This window comes from Camelina sativa, chromosome 11 (genome assembly GCF_000633955.1).
Source record: "Camelina sativa cultivar DH55 chromosome 11, Cs, whole genome shotgun sequence".
Classification (NCBI taxonomy): Eukaryota; Viridiplantae; Streptophyta; class Magnoliopsida; order Brassicales; family Brassicaceae; genus Camelina; species Camelina sativa.
Window position 1 is genome coordinate 2,405,382 of NC_025695.1, and position 11,172 is coordinate 2,416,553.

An 11,172-nucleotide genomic window follows, 5' to 3' on the forward strand; every position below is an offset into this window, starting at 1 on the left:
TCTTTTCTCCTCTTGATCCCTTTGTTTTAACGCCGATTGTTTAATGTCCCTTCCTTAAGTCGCAAGGTATTGTATGTACTCGTCACTAACATGAGTCTCGGATCATCTTCTGGAATTTCACGTTCCTGTGATTCCCACAACACAAAAACCGACAACCCATCAATAATTAATACCGTGAAGGAACTGAGTTTATGCTTTGTTTATAAGATTTGAGAAAAGGGACTATTATTTTACTTTCAATCCTTTGTAGTAAGCTTCAACAGCAGCTAGTGTAGGTGTAATCCTTCGAGCTTGCATGAGATCCCATATCATATTTGCAACTGTGTACCCGCCCGTCTGCCATAAAAGAAAAGTTTTTTTTTTTACTTTCACTAAGCCAACTCTTTATAACACAGCAAAGCTATTTTTCAGTGTTTTTTTGGGGACTTCAAGTTCAATACCTTTTCGCCAGCAGCTTTAAGTAGCAGACTGCTTCCAGTTCTTGGGTCTAAGAAGAAATTGCGTTCGTTCATTTGGACCTGCATTAACAAACAAATTATCATCACGCAAAGACTCTACCATTGGCCCGGGTTTTGTTTATTTCATATATTATTTTTTCAGTACAGCTCGAGCCTAGAAACATTACCAGAGTGTCTTGAGCAATCTTCATTCCATTCTCGGTGTATCCTGTCATAGCCCCCTCAATAAGTGTCTGTAGAAGCAAAAAGAAATAAATTGACATCTTTAGCACATACAGGTCGCATAGATATGTTGAACCAAGTATCGAGAACAGGATATAGAATCATAATTCTCTTTGCCTACTGGATCAATTGAGAATTTAGATTCATCTCTATATTCATTTGCGGGGGTTTAGGATTGAGAACCAATATATGTCAAATAGAAGTGGAGATGACCACACTATATATGTTGATATATAGAAAAGAAGAAGTTTGCTCTTAAATGAATACTGAAAGACCAATAATGAGGTCAGATGATCGTTACCGTATAGAGTTCCATAGCAGGGATTCTCTCTGCCCTCATGTAATCTTCAAACAATTTGAGACCATTCTCAAAGTCTTGCGAGTGTAGATAGCACCTATGCAGATGCATATATGATAATCATGTTTAGATTTCCAATGTGTAATATACTAGTAACAAAATTTTGGTACCTAATACTGTAGTCTAACCAATGACAATGCCAAATGTTTAAATTCTAAATGCAAATTTCATAATCTCATTTATGTATATTAGGCCAATTCATTTTGTGGGCAAAGACACCGGCACAGAAAACTGCCAGTCTAATATTGAAAATAGAAGAATCAAAGTGCATGCACTGTTGTACCTCATAATTTGTAGCACACAGTAAGTATCAGTGTCTTTGCCGTCTTTCTTAAGCATCTCAAGTAGAGCTTCCGTTGCCTGCCATGGGGAACAACTGGTCAGATGCAAAAAATCAACTTCGAAACTAACTTTTGTTACTCTCTTTAAATTCAGGAAATTTTGGAATTTAGAAGACATATCCTCTTACTTTTACATCCTTTAGATCAGCGAGTGCACTAAATGCTACGTGGTACACGGTCAAATTTCTCTGCAGAAACCTGGTCCTGTGAGCATATTCAGCGGTTGGAATATTGTAAAGCTCCTCTTCACTGATGCTAAACATCACATCTTCTGCACTCTTCCTTGATGAATCAATTGCTGACCAGCCTTTTGACTGCTCTACGAACTCGAGAATCTTTTGAGAAAAAAAAAAAGGAGGATATGAGAAAACCTACATGAAGGAAAAACTGAAAGGAAATACAAACATGAAACCTTCACAGGATACCTTGGTAGAAAGATTATCTGGTCTACGCTGCTTGTTTAANTACTGGATCAATTGAGAATTTAGATTCATCTCTATATTCATTTGCGGGGGTTTAGGATTGAGAACCAATATATGTCAANTCTCGAACTATCGCATACCTAACCATTATTTGATGTCACATATGAATTAGATTAGATCACTTCTTAGATTGCTGAGATAACCAAATGCTTACTTATAACAGAGAAAAGATGCATAAAAACTTATCAAAGAAATCATTTACGATTAGTGAGCACTCTCAAAAGACAATAGAAGCAGTAACCTACACAAGATCTAATTGGCCAGAAACAGCGCAGGCATTGAGCAGGCAGACAAAGGTCTGTCCATTTGGTTTTACGTCATATCTCTTCATCTCGTCGTAGACCTTATAATAAGAGACAAACAAAAAGGCTCGTATATGATTGAATATTAAAGAATGTAGAAGAAGAAGAAGAAAAAAAACGCTTGTACGAAAGCAGGGAAGATAACATACTCGGATCGCCTCCTTTCCATTCTTGCATTTCCCACATGTGGAAATCAAAAAGTTGTACAGATTTACCTATATAGTCAACAACACAAGCCACAGATGAACCGAATCATTGAAGTAAAGTGTAGAATTATTTGACAAAGAATCGCTTAATCTACTGATANAAAAAAAAAAAAAAAAAAAAAAAAAAAAAAAAAAAAAAAAAAAGAACAGAGGATATACATACATCTGGAGCAATTCCCATGGCCTTCATTTCTTCACGGAAAAAGAAAGCATCACTCAAACGAGCACCCTTCATCGTTCCCACAACAAAGGAATGGAATATATCAGCTGTAGGCTGCACACCATCTAGCTTCATATCATCATACACATCCCTCAGCAAATAGTGCCTACCAAAAATAATAAAAAGTTTTATCAAGAATTTATAGTGAAGCAACCAAACATTATGGAAACAAAAAGTTCCTCAATCTCATCACATTGTGAACACAGTGAGCCATACAAATCAAAAGGCGTACAAACCTGCGCTGAGCAGTGACGGAATTGACAGCTGTGTTGTATTCTGACAGATCATTGGCGTAATTTTTCTTTGCGATCTCGTCCGGCGATGAAGCGAAGTAACGCCGACTAACCAGAGCTCGAACCAGAGACCGATTCCTCCCTGCTTCCGTCGAAGAAAGATCGATTTAATGAAAGATGAAAATGGGATCTATCTATCTATTTAGCCATCGCAAGGATAAATTAAAACAAAATCAGTGATTTTCAAAGAAGCATATATATACCAGAAATGGATTGAATGAGGAACTTCATAGCTCCCGGTGAAATCCTTACTCCGGCAAACAAATTTATCCGGGAGACGACGAGACGAAACCAAATACAAGATTTTCCGGTGAGTCTCAGAGGAAAGCTGAATAGTCGACTTCAGCCGTCGGAAGAGGAGGGATATAGCATTAGTAGCAGCTCAGGCTTCAGGGTTTAGGGAGAGAGCGTTAACCGGAAAATATACAAATCTAACCGGGTGTTAACCGGTTTGATATCAATGGATCGCCCTTACTAATTTTAAAGCCTTTAGTATCGGAAATTACATGGGCCACTGATAGATTATTGGGCTTAATTTTCAAACTAATTGACGATGATGATCACGTGACTGTCGCGTGATCATATCTAATGCAATGATTCTGCGCCACGTGTACCGTGGAGCGAAACGATGAGGACTGAGGAGGAAGATAAAGATATTTACAGTTGGGATGTCCCAACTACTTACATAAAACAATACTTTGAATATGTCGGAAGGATCACGTGAAGACAACTAATATATGTTCTTGCGTTAAGTGAGAAATATTGACCAAAAGAGAAACAACACATTTATTTATTTTAACCCAAAGCTCGTTCACTTTATTCGTGATATTACACTTTTCAATCCACTATACTTCTAGAATTTTGTAGTAGTTACGCGTTTACTCCCAATTTTGTAGTCATATTGTCAAAAAAAAAAAGGTTCATAGTTTTATACTTTATAATTAACTACAGATATAAAGTTCCGGAAACAACGTTAAACGATTTAGATATACAGGTTACTGTGGGTCTTAAAATTAACGTTTGAAAGTTTCTATAATGTTAGACGCTGATTAATGCTTGGATTTTAAATTCAAGAAAAAAAAAATAACAGTAAAACTGACCCCCTAAATTTATACAATATCAAGAAGTCTAATGCATTTTTGTTTTGTTCATTTATTTTAGGCACCCAAAAGCATCACGGGAAAGATATAGAGACTCATCAGTCATCAACATTTACCATATTTATCCAAATTCAATCATTTTTTTCTTTTCTTTTTTCGGTTAAGGAGCGAGCGACTAGACAATAATAGTATATCCAACTTACAAAGTTACAACACGTAAAGCTCTCGTAATAATTGCAGTAGCCAAAATTGACATTGTAATTAATTACGTGTAGGTGAGTATTCGATTTTATTGTTTTGATGTTAAAAGAGCTAATTAAACAAACCAAATCAAGAAAATGTTTATTTGGCATGATTTTTTTAATCTCCTGGTGGGGAGGCCCACGAGGCCACAGATTCACACATAGAATTCAATTCCTTTCCTTCACGTCATAACTACAGAATATTACGAAAATTAAATCACTTCAAAGTTTGGTGAGACCAACACACAATCTAAAGTCGCAATTTAATGGATTTGGTTTGAAGATCATCAACTAGATACAAAACTTTTTTTTTTTCCATTTCTTTGTACATATTGAAGAAACTAACCACAAGATTACGACCATACAAGTAGTAGGAGCGAGAGTCTGTGCAAATGGTAATTAGAAGGGGTTATTACAGATCACGTCTACACATTGGACAAGATCCGTGCCTGAGTAGCCAATTGTCTATGCAAGGCAAATGAAACATGTGATGACAATGTGGCAGGCTTCTTACGGTTTCACCAAGTTGAAAATCCTGCCAAAAACAAAATCACACAAGATAATCAAAACCTTTTTTTTTGTTTCCGAATTTGAGGATCTACGTACGGTTTTATTTTGAGCTGAGGAAGGAGCTAAAAACCTGGAGACAAACAGAACACGAGTCTTTGTTGCCACAAGCATCTAAGTAGTTTGTGCCAGTAATTTTTATTTTAGGTATTTTATTAACCAAATCTCCTGCTAATCCTTTCGAGCCACCGGTATCAAAGATACTCGAGAGCTCTTCGAAAGTTGTATCCACAGCTCCCATCTGATCCAGCAATAAGAGAAATGATGAATAGGATCAAGAAACAGAGAGATCTCAATGTAACCAACAATAACACATTGCTGAATGAACTGTACCTGACTTTGAACCGCGCTTAGCATTGCTGGACCAATGCGTTCTCGCACAAGTCTACCACTTATAAGACTAGCAATGACATCAATCTACACAAAATATTCAAGAATTAGTTAGAAGTTCAAATCCAACCGGTATTTAAAAACAGAGCAGAAGAGCAGTTTCAATGATTAAAAAAAGCTTAAAGATCTAAGCTCACCAAGTAGAGGAGGCATCCAAAACGTGACTCATTAGATTTCCAGAGAACAAGAGATGATTCGAAGACTTCGATGGAGAAAACAGCTCCTGAAATGGCTCCAACCGCTGCTCCTCGGATGAAACCACTCTCTGTTTCTTGGCCTATCAAAGCTCCAGTAAGTGCTCCAAGCAATGTACCCACTGAAGAAATGAAAAGGATACAACTTTCTTAGCTCTACATAAAACCCCAAAGTTGTAGATTCTATTCTATTCATCAGAATTAAAGACATTCAAGAACAGAATCAAGAAACGTGTATAGGAAACCAAGAGGCGGACCTAGAGCGAAGAAGAAGGTCAAGATCGCCGAGAGAACTGTCCCCAGAACAGCGGAGGCGAGGAAACGACAAGCGTCTTTAATCTGATCGATGAGATTCCCAATAGAGGGACACGAAGAGATAGGACAAAACCCAGATTCGAATCTAGACGAAGATGCCATTTTTTTTGTTCCAAGAACCCTCCAAAAAGATTAAAGCCTGGTGAATATATATAGAGAAAGAAACGGAAACGATCTACGGTAAAAACAAAAACAGAGCTCAGTGGAGCTTATAGATGAGAAGAGAGAGAGAGAGAAAAGAGAGTTTAGAGAGTTGAGACAGAAGATAGAAGAAAGAAAGAGATGGGTTTTGCTTAGCCCTTAAGAGAGAAGATCCGATGTCTGGCCTACTCGCAATTAATGCTCTTGGGTCGTCGTCTCGTTTGCTATGATAGTATTTTTTTACCTCAAAGTAGGTGAAGTAAAATCTAGGGTTTGCCTGTCATGATCGATGTTGAAAACAGCGACTAAAAAGAAGTTTCAAAGCACGAGACGAGAGGGATACTTTTAAAGAGAGATAGATAAGCGCGCAAGCTCAGCGGAATGACTTTAAATTCTATTTTCTTGTTCGTAAAAAAGGTTTAGTTACTTGTGTAAAGTTTAAATTATGTATCATGTTTACATATTATGTTAATTATTTTCAAAGTTTTAAATATTTTTATACGTCATATAACGCATAACACAAGAGATATCTATCTATAAAACCCGATTATTCTAATATTCATATCGTTGTTTTTTTACCCACACAGCTCCTGATGGTATTGGGCAGTGGGCACCTGATGACGACATATTATCTTGTAGTATCCAGAGAACCATTATTTATTCGCAGATTAAGACAATAATTAGTCGTTGGTTATAATTCACTTTCATGGGTAAAAAAATGAATGGAAAAATAGTTGTTAGCATTAATTAACGTTGTTGCATATATTGACATACTCGTTATTAATCACAATAGAAGAGAAAAATAACCATACCGAAAAGGCGAAAACAATTTCACAAACAAAAAAGGCGAAAACAATATCACCATTTATCTTTTGCTGTTACTTTTTTTTTGCAAGACTAACTATTTCATTATTCTTTTGTTTCTAAACTCTTACTTTTTGTTATCAACTAGACCGATATCTTTTCAGGAGGAGTTCATATATTTTCGTGCAATACAATACAATACGGTAGGGTCCTTCTCGATAAAACAAGCCAGCAATCAGAGGAAACAATTAGATACCAAACATGAATAATTTACAGGGAAAATTGGAAATAAAAGATTACTAAAACTTTTTTGTCCATTTATACCTTTTTTTTTAATCGGTCATTTTTACCTAAAATATCCATAGAAATTGAAAAACCCAAATTTAACAAGTTTTAAAATATATAATATAGAAAAATAAGTAGATATACAATAATAAAGGTAATATAATTTTTTACAAAAAAAAAAGTATAAGTTGCTTTTTTTATAGATAAAATTTGATATAAAAAATTTAGGAAACATTTTCTGCTACTCTGAAAATTTAAGATGATGTGTTCTAATATTTTGTACATGTTATACTAAATTCATGAATAGTTTCTGTTCTAAATAGTTTAGTGACCTGAAATTCTGAATTCTACAAAATTCATAATTTGTATTCTACGGGTTACTCTATGTTCTAAACGTTTTAGTATAATCTTTCTATGGTTTACTCTATGCTCTAAAATCGTTAGAATATGTTTTATTCTTTTTACTCTATCTCTGAGAAAATTAGTAGGCATCTACTACACAAAAGTAGATTGTATACTCTGAAACTTTTAGAAATCGCTAAATATAGAAAGTGAATCTATAGAATAGGAAACTCAATATTTACCTAATAATTAGGTGAGATCATAATTGTTTGTTAAGATTATGTTCTACAAAATTTAGAAAAAGTTGTCTAACTTTTTTAGAAATTTTTAGAACAACCCTAATCGTTTAGTGCAATAGTTTATGTTCTGTAAAACCGTTTTCTCCCATTTCTTTTCACCATTTTCGACCGATGGCAATGCACATCTATGTTAAGAGTGGTGTGTGAAGATTGTTTGACAATCGTGAATGGAGATTTATTATTGATGAAGAAAATCGTGGAATATTACTAACTTTGGAATCGAGTACAACACATGAAGAATTGAAGATTATGGTTTCAGAAGCCTATGGAATAGAGCCTAGTATGGTTAATATGGAGCTAAGTTTTATACCCACAGATTTCTCTGCTGATTGTCCTCTTGTTGTTATGATGAACAATAGTCAGGTCACAAATTTTCTTTCATACTATAAAAAGAAGAAAACAATAAATTTGTGTGTGACATTCAAAGGTGGTGTTGAGGATGTTGGCAACAATAAACTGGATTTGAATAAAGAATCAGGGGTTTCAAGTGATGAAGATGGTGATGGTAGACCGAATGAAAACCTAGCTTTATTTGTGGGTACTGATGATGCCAAACGGAATGTTATTTTAGGGAATAAAACATCCGTCGAAAACGCCGGTTATTGTGTTGGAACGTCGTTCAAAGGTGTGAGCGTAAGGAAAGGTCAATATTTCAAAAGCAAAGAAATGTTACAAGCAACAATAGAATTGTATGCGATGAAGTACAATTGTGACTACAGGGTTACAAAATCTGATACATAGAGGATATTTACAAATGGAGTCTTCGTGCTGAGTGTTTAAATGGGTCTACGTATTTCAAGATCAACAAGTTTGTGGGGGACCATAATTGTGCTCCTTCAAAGAAGAAGAAATTTTGTAGGACACCTTCAGCTAAAACAATTGGACATCTCATTATGCAGAATTATGAGGGTGTATTGGAAGGGCCTAAACCAAATGATATCATTAATATTATTCGTACAGAGTATGGTTGTGATTTAACTTACTCTCAGGCATGGGAGTCGCGCGAGTATGCAGTGACGAAGTTAGAGAAATTCCTGAGAAGAGTTATGGTAAAATACCAAAGTACTTGTACATGATACAAGAAGCGAATTCGGGTACGTTTACAATTTATGAATTTGATTGTGACAGTAGATTCAAATATCTGTTTATTTCTTTTGGTCAATCCATAAGAGGATTTTACAAGGGAATGAGGAAAGTTATTGTGGTTGATGGAACATTTCTGAAGAACAAATACAAAGGAGTTATGCTAGTTGCTACAGCTGTAGATGGTAACTCTAATTTGTATCCAATAGCATTTGGAATTGTTGATTCTGAGAATGATTCTTCATGGGAGTGGTTTTTTGAGCAGCTTAAGGTTGTTATTGGAGATGATAAAGATTTATCTTTCATATCAGATAGGCATGTGTCAATTAGCAAATCACTTGAAAAAATCTATCCATTGTCTACTCATGGTATTTGCATCCATCACTTGATTGGTAATGTTATTACATATCACAAGGGAAGGGGTGTGGCTGATTTGGTTTCAAGAGCGNGAATTGCTGATTCTGAGAATGATTCTTCATGGGAGTGGTTTTTTGAGCAACTTAAGGTTGTTATTGGAGATGATAAAGATTTATCTTTCATATCAGATAGGCATGTGTCAATTAGCAAATCACTTGAAAAAATCTATCCATTGTCTACTCATGGTATTTGCATCCATCACTTGATTGGTAACGTTATTACATATCACAAGGGAAGGGGTGTGGCTGATTTGGTTTCAAGAGCGTCTAAAGCTTATAGAGTTGCTGAGTTTGAAAAACTTTTTGGAGAAATTTGCAACATCAGTCCTGCGATTGGAGAGTACCTAGAGGATGCTCAGGTTAAAAAATGGGCTCGATGCCATTTCCCTGGATACAGATATGACTTGAACACAAATAATGCTGCAGAATCGATCAATTCAGCTTTGAGATCACCTAGAGAGTATACAGTAATCACTTTATTAGACATCATTAGAGAGATGTTAACACGCTGGTTTTTTAAGCGAAGAGAATTAAGTGCCAAGAAGAAAGATCCTTTAACTGTTAAGGTGGAGAACAAGATTTCAAGAAGAATTGGAAAAGGTAAATACTTTAAAAGTTATCCGATTGGAAGAAACATTTTACAGGTTAAAGCGAATGGGGTAGACTTCGTGGTTGACTTGGAGAGACGGACATGTTCATGTGGGAAGTTCCAAATGGGCAAAATCCCTTGCAGACACGCCATCAAAGGAGCTTTTGATATAAATACTGATCTGTATCGATATGCTGATGATATGTATAGCACCACCAGTTGGAGAGAGTATTATGAGGAGACTGTTAATCCAATAGATATTCCAGAGAACGAATGGGGCGTCCCTGACCACGTTGAGGCTGCAAAAGTTTTACCACCTGAAACAAGAAGACACCCTGGTAGACGAAGAAAACGAAGACATGAAACGGTTGAAGACAAGATAAGAGCGTCTCAACAATCGCAAACGTCAAAAAGACACAAGTGTAGCCGTTGTGGTAAAGAAGGACACATTAGATCAACATGTGAGGTCCCAATATAGTTATGGTTATGTTTTATTCTTTGTTAGGTTTTTAAAACATTCTCAATCTATGGTTTACTCTTGAGTTGTCAAGTCTGATTACAACATTTTAATATTTCACTTTTTCTGGTTTCTTACTTAAGAATATCAAACCAAATTAACAACAACATTGAAACTCATGTAAAACGGTGAAGGTCGTCCAAAGGGGAAAATATGCTAAAAAAATCAAAAAAAAAAACCACAACAACATCATCAACCTAGTAATTTGCTCATCCAATCATGATCATGCACAATACCACTATGATCACCATCATCTTCTTATTGCTTGTTTTTGCTTCAGTCAAAGCATCCTCTATCTTCTCAAATATCTCCTTTTCCATCTTCTCGTAAACTAGTTTCTCAAACTCCAATCTCTCTGTTCTGAAACCTTTCAGATGCTTCTCAAATCCAACATTCTTCACAGTTAGTGTATCTATCTCGTTGAACAAAGTCTCATCAACCCATTTGAAGGTGTGATCATTGTTCCTAAGCTACAAGAAGCCCAACTGTTATAATCAAAAAAAAAAAAAAAAAAATCAAACGTGTAACAATACCAATTTACCTTGTTTGATACAGCAAATCCACAACGATAATATCTCCGGTAAGGATTGGGATCAGACTTTGATATAAGAGCTACAATTCCTTCCCCGCACCAACATCTCCTTGGGACACCAACCACTCTTCCTCTTGCACGGGAACTAGTTGATCCAGTCGAATTTGTCGAGACATTGCTCATCTTCTTCTCACAATCGAACGAGAACTAGGTCGACTTTAGGTTTCTTAATTTTGGGGATTTATGTGTGTCATTGTAAAGGATCAGGTTTGGTGCAAGATACATAATCGGTTTGGTCTTAAACCAAATAAAAAAATCGGTTTGGTATTAGACCAAATTAATAATCGGTTTCTTGGTTTGATAGACTTGGTGAACAAGTCATCGAAGACAAAGACAAAAGTCGTACCATATATTAAGTTAAAAATTTAACCAAAGTCATACAATGTGTCAAACTAAAGACATACTAAAAATATG

The 11,172-nt window shown here is 35.7% G+C and overlaps 3 protein-coding genes across 3 annotated transcripts; all 3 read right to left on the bottom strand.

Moving 5' to 3' along the window:
- Positions 7-3,281, bottom strand: LOC104721187 (pentatricopeptide repeat-containing protein At4g35850, mitochondrial-like). The gene is made up of 14 exons (XM_010439111.2): positions 3,086-3,281; positions 2,826-2,964; positions 2,533-2,695; positions 2,313-2,378; positions 2,107-2,204; positions 1,910-1,941; positions 1,805-1,875; positions 1,508-1,714; positions 1,322-1,398; positions 982-1,075; positions 626-691; positions 441-518; positions 235-336; positions 7-125 (listed from the first exon to the last, which is right to left on the bottom strand). The coding sequence occupies exons 1-14, from the start codon at positions 3,111-3,113 to the stop codon at positions 27-29; spliced, it is 1,320 nt and encodes a 439-aa protein (XP_010437413.1). The 5' UTR covers positions 3,114-3,281; the 3' UTR covers positions 7-26.
- Positions 4,428-6,157, bottom strand: LOC104721190 (NEP1-interacting protein 1). Its single transcript, XM_010439113.2, has 5 exons — positions 5,633-6,157; positions 5,319-5,497; positions 5,125-5,208; positions 4,865-5,032; positions 4,428-4,759 (listed from the first exon to the last, which is right to left on the bottom strand). The coding sequence occupies exons 1-5, from the start codon at positions 5,790-5,792 to the stop codon at positions 4,637-4,639; spliced, it is 714 nt and encodes a 237-aa protein (XP_010437415.1). The 5' UTR covers positions 5,793-6,157; the 3' UTR covers positions 4,428-4,636.
- On the bottom strand, positions 10,376-10,881 carry LOC104727556 (uncharacterized protein At4g04775-like). The gene is made up of 2 exons (XM_010446650.1): positions 10,708-10,881; positions 10,376-10,636 (listed from the first exon to the last, which is right to left on the bottom strand). The coding sequence occupies exons 1-2, from the start codon at positions 10,879-10,881 to the stop codon at positions 10,376-10,378; spliced, it is 435 nt and encodes a 144-aa protein (XP_010444952.1).

Excerpts from the sequence above, each read along its gene's own strand:
- LOC104721190 (XM_010439113.2), bottom strand. The coding sequence starts at position 5,792 with ATGGCATCTTCGTCTAGATTCGAATCTGGGTTTTGTCCTATCTCTTCG. Across the intron at positions 5,498-5,632 it reads GACCTTCTTCTTCGCTCTAG|TGGGTACATTGCTTGGAGCA; the intron begins GTCCGCCTCTTG and ends TCATTTCTTCAG. Across the intron at positions 5,209-5,318 it reads TTGGATGCCTCCTCTACTTG|ATTGATGTCATTGCTAGTCT; the intron begins GTGAGCTTAGAT and ends TATTTTGTGTAG.
- LOC104727556 (XM_010446650.1), bottom strand. The coding sequence starts at position 10,881 with ATGAGCAATGTCTCGACAAATTCGACTGGATCAACTAGTTCCCGTGCA. Across the intron at positions 10,637-10,707 it reads GATTTGCTGTATCAAACAAG|CTTAGGAACAATGATCACAC; the intron begins GTAAATTGGTAT and ends GGCTTCTTGTAG.